Source organism: Carex rostrata, chromosome 6 (assembly GCF_964058835.1).
Source record: "Carex rostrata chromosome 6, lpCarRost1.2, whole genome shotgun sequence".
NCBI lineage: Eukaryota > Viridiplantae > Streptophyta > Magnoliopsida > Poales > Cyperaceae > Carex > Carex rostrata.
In genome coordinates, this window is record NC_135923.1 from 7,513,882 (window position 1) to 7,528,403 (window position 14,522).

General features: G+C 33.3%; 2 protein-coding genes across 2 annotated transcripts in view; both read right to left on the reverse strand.

Annotated features, from left to right (window-relative positions):
- Positions 1-14,522, reverse strand: part of LOC144556060 (putative ribosome biogenesis protein RLP24) — a 94,942-nt gene that overhangs the window by 47,234 nt on the left and 33,186 nt on the right. The window lies entirely within an intron of this gene.
- On the reverse strand, positions 1,103-6,599 carry LOC144555525 (rhamnogalacturonan I rhamnosyltransferase 4-like). Its single transcript, XM_078303903.1, has 8 exons — positions 6,213-6,599; positions 4,674-4,741; positions 4,453-4,541; positions 4,198-4,360; positions 3,205-3,497; positions 2,331-2,535; positions 1,903-2,060; positions 1,103-1,487 (listed from the first exon to the last, which is right to left on the reverse strand). The coding sequence occupies exons 1-8, from the start codon at positions 6,493-6,495 to the stop codon at positions 1,211-1,213; spliced, it is 1,536 nt and encodes a 511-aa protein (XP_078160029.1). The 5' UTR covers positions 6,496-6,599; the 3' UTR covers positions 1,103-1,210.

The window sequence follows — 14,522 nt, forward strand, 5'->3', positions numbered from 1 at the left end:
GTGAAAATTTCTCGCAACCTTTTTGTTCCGATTTTTTTATTGCTAAATGAAGAGGTCATATGGTATCTAAAAATAGGATAGCATCCGTACCAACTGTGCGTCTGTGCCATTGGTTTTCTTCTTTCATGGACCGTGTACAAAACACAAGTTGTAGATAAGAACACGTGCCATAATAAAAAAATATATTAACCATCATATGAGATAACATATCCTTTAAACCTTTTGACTTTTTTACCAGAGATTAGTAAAAGCAGTTGAATAGAAAAAAACAAATCAAATGTGGAGAAAGAAAGTAGCTTGAAAATCTAGTACTCTATAGCATCTACCAAGCTTTCAAAAAAAAGAAAGTCTTGTACTCTACAAAGTCCGAACCAACACAGAAAAATTCAAGATGAATTGGATGAACAGCTTCAAATTCACCTCCTTCAAAGCGAATTCCTTGGTTCTTATCCAAATTTTGACTTTGAGAATAACTAACAAGAGAATTATTCCTAATAGATAATCTCTTTTTTGCACTTAGCCTTGTTCCTTGGAGGTTTAGACTACTAGTAAAAATATCTAGTAGCGAACCTCAAATCACCATTTCATTCATTAAATTCCTTAACATTTTTGCTCTCTACTTCTTCTAGTACAGAGTCGTGAAAATACCTTACAAGAAAGTTGATCATGATTCACATTATATGTATCACCTATTCTGAGTATATCCTAATAAAATTAGTTAATTTAATAAGTTAAGGAGGTACAACAAGTACCACATTAATGATTTTGACAGGGAGCAAGTTGGCATTGGCATTTACTTCAGAGATTCACAGGAATAACAAAGGAATAAATATTACATAACACAAAGCAATACTAATTCATTCTTTAGGCAGAAAATTTTATATTATAAATCAAATCTACAACTCAGTGAGGCGGTCGTATATTTTATTATACCCCCTACTACAACAATAATCCTAATAATGAAACACAAAAAAGGAAAAGAAAATTATGAATTGTGCCCCTGCACAATCAGCCGGCAAAAATGCAGCCAGGAGTAACCTAACAATATTTTCTTCCCAGTTTGCATTTACCACAGCACCCCCCTCCCTCCCCCCTAATCCTCGTTCCTGCGCCTAAAATCTTGGTCAGAGGCCTAAATTGTACACATGAAGGCCAATTTCATAGTATACAAAGAACCAACAAATTCACATGAAGTCAATAAAGGAGCCATTTATATATCAGTGTCCCTGATATTATTTTTAGTAATACTAAAATTTCGTCTATGTGGGACAGCAAGGCATTCTTGGGGGTTGGAATAGAAATAGTCTTCTTCTTTTGGGCGTCCAAGTAGAACATTTCTTCGAGTGGGTTGACCCATTCGATCATTATGCAACTCCCTCATGGATTCAGTGAATTCATCCCATGTTAATTCATTGTCTTGTAAGAGATCCAATAGCTCTACAATCTTTCTCCTATCCAATAGTATTGTCTTGCGGAACCCCGTATATCTGCAATTCATGGTGTAACTCATAAGCAAAATTGTGTGGTTTTTTTGTCATAACTGGTACTAGTGAAAGAAACTCCAAAATAGACAAACAAAACCTATTATTTTTCTCCTATTCATGCACTGTTAAATCTCAAAACAACAAAAATTACCAATCAAAAGAAAAATAATAATGGAGGTGTTTGATCAAATTTTCCTCCATGTGTTTATTTTAAAACTCAACTGGTCAAACTATTTATATATAAATTAATCTTGTCTTTGCAATTCTCTATAACTAAGTCGTTGTATTATTATGCACAACTAGAAATGATAAAAACAAACAGCTGGAACTCATCATTTATAAGTTTATAACCTAGAGATATATTTGTGAATGATGGCAAAATAAGGGGTTTTCATCAAATAAAGGATGGCAAACAAACCTGCGGTGGCCTTCAACAACTTTGGCCATGTTCCCATCATAAGTGGGGATGAAAACATCACTCGCGACAGAAACAAGGTAGTCCAGCGCGGCCATCTGTGTGGAGTGATTTCTGAACGGCCTGAGCTCCTCTTCAGACAGAAGCATCTCTTTCCTTACCTTTATTTTGTTCCAACAATGTCAAATTACTTATGGATCAGATTAGATAACTTGCTAAGCGGAATGACTGGTATGAACTAGCCGGTGTGGTATCTCTATTGGTTTTTACTACCGGTTTCACCATTTTTCTTCCATAACATTTGCACGCTTGAGGACATAACTGACTGAGTTGGTTAAACTAAGAATGTAACTAAAATAAAATTGAATTTCAGGTATATATGGGACTGGACACAACATAATCCATTGGTTGCATAAGAAAAGGAGACGTACTATTTTAGGGAATTGAGCTCTTAAGCTGGCCATCCTTGCTTCACCTCCATAAATTTCACCAGACGCGATGTATATTAATGTGTCGCTAGTGGACCCAAGAGCTTTCAGCACAAGAGCTGTCTCCTCTGGTGTAAGAGGGCACAAACCATCAAGTCTTTTCTTTTCTGAATCTATCTCCTTCTCTTTCCACCATGGATACGCATACCTAAAAGTGCAATTAGAACTTGAATCACTATACACTTGAAGAAGTTGAAAAAAAGGCCCTGCTTTTTTAGATATTTGCAAACTGGTTCAACAGAGAAACTCAAAATTACTCCCTGCTTTTGATCAGATCTTTGACTAAATTATTTTTTTCCTCTAAAAGTATGGTTAAATATGAGAGAAAGGACATAGAAATTGTAATGCTTTAATTATAGCCATCTCTTAATAATCCATGAGTGCTATTTCAAAATATAAATGGTATATATGTTTCAAGTGCTCAATTCAGGTCATGTCACCTTTCTCTCTTCACCATGCCTTACCTTTTTGTTAATTGGCAGAGATAAAGACCATCTATCCATAAAGACTTAGTTTCTAATGCTTTTTTAGTAAGTTACTCACAAAATTCGTTAACAAACAATTACCTTTTGCGGTGATATTCTAGTTATAAAAAAGTAAAATAAACAAGATACATTGGAGGATATCAGAAAGAAATTTTCATTTACACATAGCAAAACAGCCTAATGGATTATGGAAAATATATGAAATAAACCAAAATACCCCACCCAACTATAAAATGGGATATAACAACACTTCTTTTTCAGCTTATATTAAGGTAAGGGCCTTTTGCGGTCTTCAAATAAATGATAAGAGTGCATACAGAATAAGTAATTACCTCATCCTAGTCAGCTCATCAGTCTCCCTCTCGGAGCACCCATGTGAGCACCCAGAAAAAGCGAGCATATCCATCTCATAACGAAGGTGAAGAACAACAAACGAAGTACTCCTCTGGAGAAGAAGACCGACGAGCTTGTTTCCCAGCTCCTCTATCTGAGGGGTGAATCTCAGTGCCTCGTAATTAACTCTGCACCGTAGTTTTTGCAAACGGACTGGGATGCCATTGTTTGCCAAGCGGGCATCGGTCCTGTTGAAGTGCACCACCTTGTGCTTTCTTATTAGAGGTAGTATCTGTGGCAGTAACAAGGCTAGTTTAATAACCTTATAACTCGTTCTAATTTATTTTGGAAAGTTGCATATTTTATATTGCCACATTGGCAAAAAAAATTCAGGGACGTTGCCCGGCTTTCAAGCTATGGGGGTCAAATGTAAATGGGGATCAATCATATAAAATTTTAATACATATTTAATACTGCGCATGGAGGTCAATTTTTCAGTACCCATAGCATTTTGCTCTTAAAATATATAGGAAATCATGCATGAGTACAATTTTTTTAAAATGAATGGGGGTCAATTGACCCCCATACATTGAACTTGCAGCCACTACTGTTCGCAATGTACCCAACTATTCTTGTGATTGTTGCAGCACAAGCCTGGATGCTAAAATCCAAGTCAAGATTGAAAAGACTCAACTACTCTATCTCAAAAAAAAAAAAAAACCTCAACTACTTGTGACCTTTCCCAAGTACTCATCCTTATGGTTTGAACTGTTCGCGCAAATTCTAACATTAATTATTTGCTTAAATTACTCAAAATTTGGGAAGAAGAATTTGCACCTTACAAATGAGGAAAAAGTCGTCATTATTTGGGACAATATCTCTTTCCGTAGCTCTCATTCAACAGGTTGGAGTCAATGTTAGTGTTATTAGTCCGAAGAGAATACTTTACTTATTATTGGGCCTAAATTGCAGAAGAATAAATGTGTTAGTACCTGTCTCAGGTAGTATTTCTCGCTGGACCAGCTGATGGGTTGCATAGACAGGGGTTCTCTGTAGCCTCTTCGCTTTATTTTCTGAGGAAGTGTTCTTACAATCTTAACCTCATCTCTCAATGAATTAATGAAATGGTCAACATCAAATATGTCACCAAAGTCACTGGCAAAGAGTGAAACAAATATACCATAAAGTGGGGATCAAAGAGCAAAAAATGAATCTAAGAGAGAAAATTTTTAAAAATAAATGCAAACCTGGGGTCAGCCCAAAAGGAAGTTTTGTCCAGCTCAGGAACTACTAGTGTCAGGTTCAGGTACCGTGCCACTGTGACCATGTCACAGATCTAAAATAAATTAAATACTTCAAATCCTTGATTAATTTTGAATTTGGAAAGAAAAATGAAAAAAATAGCAAATGATGAGAAAATGATTAGTGGAGGGATAGGGGAGGGGGAGAGAGAGAGAGAGAGACTCACTGCTGCTCTCATCTGGTTCAAGCCTCCATTGCATGTGACACGCAGATATCCGTTACTTCTGTATAATCCTGTATTGTAATCATAATTACTATTGGTTTTGACAAACTTATAGTAACTGTATTGTCATAAAAGTGCACAATAGAAGTTCCACAAGGGACAGGAAATTTCAAATTTAAAAGATTAAAACCAAGAAATTAACCAAATTGCCAAGGCCAACACCATAAAGTAAAATATTATGTTGTATTAAGCAATATCAATAGAAAACCATATTGGAAAAATTACTGCAGGGTTTCAGAGTTAATTATAGATACCGGGCAGGCACACAGATATTTTAAAAGAAAAATTGAAAAAATAAATAAAATATACACATTGAATAAAAAAAAGCTAAATCTTCAAATTAAGCAATAATCAACATATCTTGAGAAGTGGATGATTATTTATGATAGATAGTAAGTGCAACTCTTGGAATAATAATTGCATTTAACTTCAAGTTTTATCAAAAAAATCAGTGTAGCATTGTGATTGTTGACATTATGCTTGGTGTACATCAGCCACCAGAAGGACTTCTCTTGGTATATTTAAAATGAAGCACCTCAAATTTATTCTGAATTTCTTAGTCTACCCAGTAACTATATTATAATGAAATCCCCTTTCAAATCACTAGAAATTGCTGATATAAGCAGTCTAGATGCACTTTGAAACCTTAAGTTAATAACTTGGTCAAACATGACAACTTAATATCAAATCTTCCCCAGCTAAACTTCCCGAATTAAATGCATAAATTGAGGAGATGTGCCCTTAAATAAAATAAATTGAAGTAAAATTGATTGATTATAAACAAAAAATGCAATACCATTTGAAATTCCAAGACCTGTTTAGGTTATTATGACAGGCCACTTTTAGAAATAGAAACAGAAGGTATATAACAAGTAGCAAAACTGATATGAAAATTATTGCCAACTAAATATAGACTAAATATAGAAAATGTAAGGGAAATACACAGCTATGATCATGAGTCCTTTCTCCCCAGATTACTAAACAAAAGTTCAAAGGGAAAAATCAATTAAACCAATTTTGAAGGAAGAACAAAATCTACTTTCCACTTTGATTACCTAAAGAGACAAAAGTTTCTTCCCATCAAAGTCTAAAATAGGAAGGGACAAAATAAAGAGAATGCCCTGAATTTTGTCTAAATGTGGCTCTCTGATCACTAATGGAGAAAATCCTACAGAGAAAGACCTCCTCTACTTGCCCAGATTTGCATTGCACTTTGTGACCACTAAAAATCAAATAATCTTCCCTATTAGAAACTTCAATCTAACACTTGATTCAATTCAACTAAACTTCAGTAAATAACCCCAAAATCCCTAAAAAGTATATAAACTCCCAATGTACCAAACTTATATTTCACTCCCAAGCACCAAAAAGGAGGACCCCATTTTAATCCTCCCTAAAGCTTCTGAAAATTGCAAAAGGAAAAGTAACATAAAATAGAGAAACCAATTACACAGATCCACCGAATTCGGGGGATAAACTCACTCCTCGGTAGAAGCGCAGGAGGAGATAGGTGGGCGCCACCATCTTCGCCGAGCGTAGCCGCAGCGGCATCCATGGTGGTGGAGTTGGGCCGGAGTGGGTCCCTTCGGTCCAGGCACGCAGCGCTGGGCCAGGTCTTAGGAAGTCTCGGCTGCCACGAGGCGGGACCAAGGATCGGCATCAGCTGCATCACAACCGTCCAGATCACGATGCTTGACCCCACACGCACTACCCACGCGCGTAGACCGGCCCTGCGCCGGCCCCCTCCGGCCAGGGACTTCACCATTGTGTGAAGTTGATTTCTCGTTTTTTTAGGGGGGTCTTTCAAATAAATTAGACCCAGTCTTGGTTTGGTGCCACTTTATGGCCCGTTTATTGTACCTACTAAACAGAGTAAAGAAAAGGAGAATTGTGTCTTTAACGAAGAAGAATAAAAGAAGACGGTGTTGGGTTTTAATAACAGCATTTTTCATGATGGCACTTTCATTTTTATTTATTTGACTGTTTTGTATATTTTAAATTGTGACACTGACCCTCATGAAAATAACATTATTTTGTAAGTTTTCAAAATTATTGGTTTAAATATTGAGAAAATCTATGTCGTTGTAGTTACTTGAAAGTATATTTTTATATATTAAATGTATAAAGCTACACTTTGAATTTTAATTTGTATCAACATTCTTATTTATATTAAAAGAATAAACTACTCGTTTTGAACTTCTATCAACATTCATAGATTTTGTCAATTTATGATGGGAACCCATGTTATTTTTTATTCATTATGAAAGAACATTTTAATTTTTAAAATTGTAGTACATGAATTTATCATTAGTCTTTTATGAGTACAACAAGGAGCATATACTAATCGCAGAGGTTTGAGTTTAAATTCAAAATTCCTCAAATGTGTAGTAAATGATGAGTTCTAACTATTGATTTTGATGTCTTCCACGAATAATTCATGTAAATCTTAATTCATAGTTTAATTCAATTTCTATAAATCAAGGGGTTGAAAAAAAGTTACGAAAATTACATTGTACATTTACTTTTAAACAATTATAAAATCTTTTGATCTTGTAAAAATGAACTAAAAATTCACAAATTTTGCATTTTGATGTAGCACACATTATGTAGATTATTGATATGGATCTAACTAAACGTTTGAGAGTTTAAATGTCATAAATCTAAATGGATAATTTAAACTCATACTAACTTTACTCAATTATTTTTATCTTCATTCTTATATTAAGCACGTAGATGTCCTGAGCTGCCATGAATGTGCTTATAAAAAAAATAAAATAAAATTTCAGATTGAATATCAGCCCTCCAATTAAATAATCTGCATTTTTCTGATTCTATACATTTTTTTATATTTTTTAAGGAATGTTATTTGTTATATAGTCTATTTTTTTTTATAAAAGTAGATCATTTATATAAATTTTTTTATTTTTTTTATAATGTATTTCCGTTGCAACGACACAGTACTAATTTTCTATTAATATTGTCACAAAAGAAAATTTTAGCTTTGTTCTACATCAGATCTTATTTATGCTGATGAATAGTGTGATCTTATTTATCTATGAGAGAAACATTTTATATAAGGATTCTTTTGTGGGTCGTTTTGAAAAACACTTCCAAGGGAGGGGGAACGTTCGATTAATAGGATTACTTCAATAGGCCTGGTGTAAAGTTTCCATGATCTTTCATTAAACTGCAAATGGGACAGACTAGCCGTTCATTGTAATCCTAGTTCAGGTTACATTTTCTTCGGGGAGAATGACAGGATACTGGTCCGGGAATAGTACGCTGTAAGAGACAAGACGTCTTTTCCGCAGGCAACGGCGCAGTGTCGTTTAGGAATGGTGTACCAAAACCATGTCTACGGAGAGCGTGTTTCAGGCCGAACACGGGGGTAAGTGTGCCACATGATCGTAAGAAATTATGTGACATGTCGAACACGTATCCTCTGCATTAACTCAGAAAGGAATCTTTTGAGTTAATGAATCTCAACCGTCTGATTTTAAACGGAGCCAATCCAGCCTCTGCTTATGATACAGGGGCCCTTTAATATTAGTGTTGGTGTAGTTTGCACGAATCTTAAAATAGATTGGATGATCAGAATTTATTAAGTCAAAAGATTCCCTTTTGAGTTAACGCAGAGGATACGAATTCGTGACGTCTCGCCGGCAGGTGGACCACAACAAGTTAAGAATGTCCATTTAAGGTGTCCCTAGAAATGTCCATTTATGATTAGAATAAAGTATTCAATTTGTGCTCATTTTTTAGTGTTCTCTTTGTATAATGTGACAAGAGAGCATGAGTAAACGAAAATAATCAACAAGATTTGTTAGTAGGGCTGTCAGTGTCAATGAATATTCATGTAACTTCTTTTTTTAGAAGAATTGAATATTCATAATGGAAAAACTGAACTTTCGCGGATCTAAATGCTGTGTTTTGTTAAATTAATTGAATCCACACAGAGAATGTGAACATGGATCAGGATCATACATGAAAAAGTTTCTTTATTGAGATTCATACATGAAAAAATTTAAACAGTTGAAATCAGTATAAAGCTAATTTATTTTCCGTAAAGAAGAATATTTCATTTAATATCTTTTTTATGTTCTTTGTCGATCCTCTAAAGATCCTCAAACATATCCCTTCAGGTGACAAATTGGGCAATCAGCAAAGTTGCTCTCTCCTCATTTGTAAAAGTTTATAGTAACAAGTTCTGAATGAAAAAAAATAATATGTACATTTACAGAGTACAACATCCTACGATTATCATCCCAAAAAAATAAATAATGTGTATTAATCTGGCAGTAACTGCCATGAACCTTTTAAAAAAAAAAAACAAGTTCTGAATGACATCTATCATCCCAACTAGCAAATTAGTTCGTATAGTACCTGTTCGACATCCTTCTTTAAGGCTCCTTTACTCCTTAATCTATCTTGATTAATTCTCTCAAACAGCTTCTCCTTAGTCGGTCGGAATTAAGGTATCTCCTTAAAGACCTCATTAGCAATTTTCTTAAGGCAATTGTTTCCTCGTCTTAAGAAACTGACATCCCTCCTTAGCAGCTATTTTTTGAGTTTTTTAGACGATTTTACCTCGTGAGTGCGGTTCCTTGAGAAAGGAATCTTTACTTTAATATTTTTTTATGGAAGCAGCTAACAGTCTCCGGTCCTCAGTTCTTCAAAAATCTCCGGACTTTTACAACTAATCCTATAAACAAGTTCATCAAATCCGGTAATACGATGAAAACAATCCCATAAACAAGTTCAATGGATGTTCTGCAGATGAAACCACATGGTCCCATATGAAAATGCGTGGTCAACGAACAAAGTACAATTAAAGTACAATCGATAGTTAATCTGGAGACCACCTTCTAGAAGATATTTAACAACCACCTTCTAGAATGCATCTATTGAACCAGAACCAAATTTAAATTCTACAAATATACCCATAAATTCTTTAAAAATAAAAAATAATTATCTTTTTATTTTAATTATTCGATAATTTCTTTTTTTTGGCACCTAGAATATACCCATAAAAAATAAAAATAAATTCTACAAATATACTCATAAATTCTATAAGGTCTTTGTTCAACAGTTTGTACATTCTATCCACTTTGTAATTTTGTTTTATTTGCGTGATACTTCTGTAAATAATAGTGAATAATTCTGTGAATTAAAAAAAATTAAATAAAATTTTTTAAATATAAATTCATATTTCAAAAATGAAATTTATCAAAAAAATTATAATAAAATGTGAAAAAAGTTGAAATCATGAACAACAAAATGTTACATCATTGACATAACTCATCACACAATCCTGTAATATTATCCAACAAATACTGTAAACATATAGGAATAATTCTATTAACAAGTAAAATTCTTTCAACAATTCTGTCAACATATACACCGTAACACCGAAAAAAAATCCAACAATTTTACATCAGACACCACTTGCATGCTCTCTAAAAAAGTATTATGCAAGTGAGTCAAAACTCTCATCACAATAGTAACCCAATCCTATAACGTAATCCAACCAATCCTCTAAACAAATCCACATAATTCTATAAGCTAGTAAAATCTGCTCATCAATTATGTCGAAATGACACTATTTTACAGCAGACATTTTACTACTTGCGTACTCTCTGAAAAATATTCTGCGAACATATACAAACCTATAAGTACATATGCTTAATTTTATAAATAAAACATATAAATTCTGGAAACAATACATATAATATAGAAGCAACCAATCTTATTATCAAATTATCACAATTTGTCAATTAATACTTCATTAACTAATGCATAACAAAGTTTGAAAGTTTAGTTGATGTATATAGTTCACATAAAAATGACAATCTAAACTAATTTACTAATTCTAATATTGTAAAAAAACTACCACAATGTGAAGATGTAATTGAAACATAAACATGACAATCTAATGTAATCAATCCTATTAACAAAATTATTGAATCTTGTCAACAACAATTAATAATCATTGAATCCTGTTCGCATCATAGTTAAGACAAGTAATCAGCGATTAATATTTCAAAAATAAACGATCTATGTAACTTTCAAACACAAAATTGAAAAATTACATCAACAAACTTAATGCAAAATCGATACCAGTATATAATGAACAAAATTGATCTAAAAGTAATATTGAATGAGAAAAATAACCAGTAGCTTTCAAAACTTCGATGTTGTTCTTCAATGCTGATGCTCCTCAACGATAATATTCAATGGACAAACGGTACTAAAATTACAACCATAGGAGACGCTGCTCTTCGATTCTGTGACTCAATACTTGATCCAAACAAAGTAGAAAAAGAAAAGGAAAAAAATCAGATCAAAAAAAGAAAGAAGATGCAAAACATGACGACTGTAGCAGTGGGGACCGCATCGTTTTCGGTTATGGCAGTTGAAAGCGCGTGGGGATCGCGTTGTTGCCGGTTATGGCAGTTGAAAGCGCGTCGAAACTAGGCTAAAAAGGGAAGGTTTTTATACGCGGAGATTTTCCGAAGACTCTAGCTCAGGGGATTATACATTTTCTCTTTTTTTATTCTCTCTCACTCCAATATAGAATCCCAAGTTAGAAGAAAAGCATATCCTCTCCTCTCTGCCCAGATCATCGGTGCTTCATTGGTGAACTCATAAAATCAATACCATAGACAACTTCGTAGTGAAACACTCATTCTTTTTGTAATAAATGTTCTACAGGTCAAATAATTTGGGCTAATTTAACAGATTAAGATATTGAGCTGGATGTATTATGGGCCTGATGATCTGATATCTGTCTCTGGATAAGTCTCTCTGAATTGGTGTGATTGAAATGATGCATCTAAACTGGTGCATATATTTGTGCATATATTTTATAAATATGTATTGATCTGTTGATTTTCGCACACCATCAGTTTACACTATTTTACAGAAAACGAAAGAGAGAAATGGAGAAAGGAAAGGAAATGTCTGTTGGTACTAGCATACTGACTTACAGTAGTTTGTTAACATGTTCGTGTGAATACTAATAGAGAGGCAACTGTTGTCGTTGGTGCGTATATCTGGCACGGAGAAGGAAGAGAAGAGATTGACTGCTCTTACGACTAGACGAAGATATCTGCTGTGCGTCTAGTGGTAAACTTTATTTATCTTAGAGTTAATTTTATATATGAATTCATGTTTTCGGATAATAAATAAATCATAAACTGAATCAAATTATTGCACATATAACCTACCCGAAATTCCAACACTTTTGACATCCCATTTGATTAGGCATCATTCTTTTTTGTTTGAAGGTTGATTAGGCACCATTTTTTTTTTAGTCAAATTGTAAATTGTAAGGATTTTATTCTTGATCACTAGCCAGTCGAATATCTTCAATCTTGGAGGCGCTTTAAGCGTACAACTTGTTGATGTGACCTTTTTATCCTTGACCTTGACCCATCTCTCATGACATGGTAAAGCTAGCACTTAATTTTAATATCCCTGAATTAGTCCATTCCGTGTGGCATGATCATGATCTGAGGGCAATGAGAGTAGTTGTAGACTTGTAGTTCCAAATTTGCCAAGGATGATATGGTCGGAATGAACAATATGATTAAATTTGGTGTGCAATCTATTAAGGCTTCGATAAGTAATATATTTTAATATTAAATATGTTTTGAACAGCTTTAAAATCGTATATCACGTTTTTTTATTAATTGATCACGATTAATCATATAAATCATATTAATTACAGTCAACATTCTTAATTATACGTTTATAATATAGTGCTATACAATATTATATTCATTTGTATTATGCATGTATTTATAAAGAAGATGATAATATTTCAATTCAAATTCGATTCGAAACCTTAATATTATTGTGCTCCAAATAATATTCGAAACTCATATGATAATGGATATGAATTCAAATTCTTATAAAATGTAAATTTGCATAAAAAGTTCGCAAAATCTTAATGAAATTGTATTTGAATTATACTATAATTCAATCCGAATAGATTATCATTGATAGCCCTACACATTATGAGCTGCTGCCAGTTACCATGCATGTTTGGCTTTTACGATAGCTCTCTGACTTTTTTCAGAATCTTCGTAACAATTTAATATAGAGAAATTATTTGCTCATAATACAAGACGACCATGACTTTTTTTTCAGAATCTTCGTTACAATTTAATTAATATATTGCATTATTATTTGCCCATAACACGAGTTGCAAGACCATGTTCTTGTTCACTCATTTGTTAGTTGCCAACACTATAAAATTAGAAATTCAACTGTAGCTTTTATTTTTATTGAAGAATGCATATATAAGTTCTAGATAAAATAAAATACGAGTCATTTTTCTTCAAAAAAAGAAAATGCATATAACAATGTATTATTTTATATCTTGTACATAATATTGGCCCGTTCGGCAACACTTTATTTAGCTTCTTTAAATTTCCTTAATTAAGTCTCATTTAGTTTCCTAAATTGCTTAATTTTTCTAAACATTAATTTCTTAGTAAGAATTAATATCATCTCCTTTAATTTTTTTTTGTCTAAACTTAATTTCTAGTCAGATTTTAAAATTAAGATACATCTTTTTTATAAAAGGTTTTAAGTCTGTTTCATTAAAGAAATCATTGTCCAAAATACAAACCAAAATAGCAAACTGTGTACTGATCATAGTTACTGATAAAACAAAGTCAGAAGCTAAATCTGTAGAAGTTCATCATCACTTCCTTACATCACAACATCAGATTATTGAATTTTTTTTTTTTGAAGGACCAGATTATTGAATTATTACAATGCATAAGCAACAAGCTAGCTATTAATTAATCTAGTTAAACAAACATCTAAGCAGTGCTGCTAGATGATTCTTCCTCCTCCCCAGGCTTCTGATACACCACTAGCTGAGTATCCTCCGGGTCCCAAATTTGCAGTGGTATTTCGTCAATATTCTCTGGCATCCACACTGGTACCAAGTCTCTGCCTGCATCTTCACCATATCTATCCAGTTAACCAAAACCCTAAACACAGGAATAGCGCTAACCCAGGAATAGCTGCAATTTCTGGCGAGCTATTCTCAACACAACACGTTTGAATGAAAAAAAAATCGCTATTCTCAACAAAGGAATAGCTCAGGTTAGCTGCTATTCCACTATTCCTATGAAATGTTGGGTTAGCGGCTATTCCGAACCCAGAAATAACTGTTATTCCGAGCTATTCCTTGATTCATCCAAACGCACTAAAACACATGGTCCAACTAACTGCACTAAAACACAATTAGGAAAGCTATATGTAAGTTTTTTTTTCTAAAGTACAAGAGAATGTGACAATATCCTTTATAGTATCTCAGTTTTTATAATGTTGTTGACTTAATCTCATTCAAAATCATATTTGCTGAGTGAAAGAACATTGCAAGAACAAAAAAATGGTGATCTTATCCCTTGACAGAATTGACATTTGAGACTCCCCTTATCAGCCTTTGTGACTGAGGGTAACTCTGGTTAAAATTTTATTTTTAATCATTAATTACATGAACACTTTAATCTTATGAGGTAAATTAAGATACATTTATGATTGGATTAAGCCTCATTACTATCAATCTTCGGCTTAAAACAAGTGAACGTGAATTCCTTAACATGAATTACAATTTGTTCTAGCTCCTGTTGCTAATAACCTCATCAATTATGACAACAAATTTATCATTTCAAATTTCACAAAGCTATGAGATGAAACTTAAGCCCAGCGTAAATTCAATTTTGAACCTAAGTGTGGTCTGTTAAAACATTAAGGACTATTTTCATTTTAGAA

What these genes read in the sequence shown, in the direction of transcription:
- LOC144555525 (XM_078303903.1), bottom strand. Translation starts at nt 6,495, where the DNA reads ATGGTGAAGTCCCTGGCCGGAGGGGGCCGGCGCAGGGCCGGTCTACGC. An exon ending in TGAACCAGATGAGAGCAGCA is followed by an intron (nt 4,542 to 4,673) that starts GTGAGTCTCTCT and finishes AATTTATTTTAG; the next exon opens with ATCTGTGACATGGTCACAGT. An exon ending in AGAAATACTACCTGAGACAG is followed by an intron (nt 3,498 to 4,197) that starts GTACTAACACAT and finishes TTACTGCCACAG; the next exon opens with ATACTACCTCTAATAAGAAA.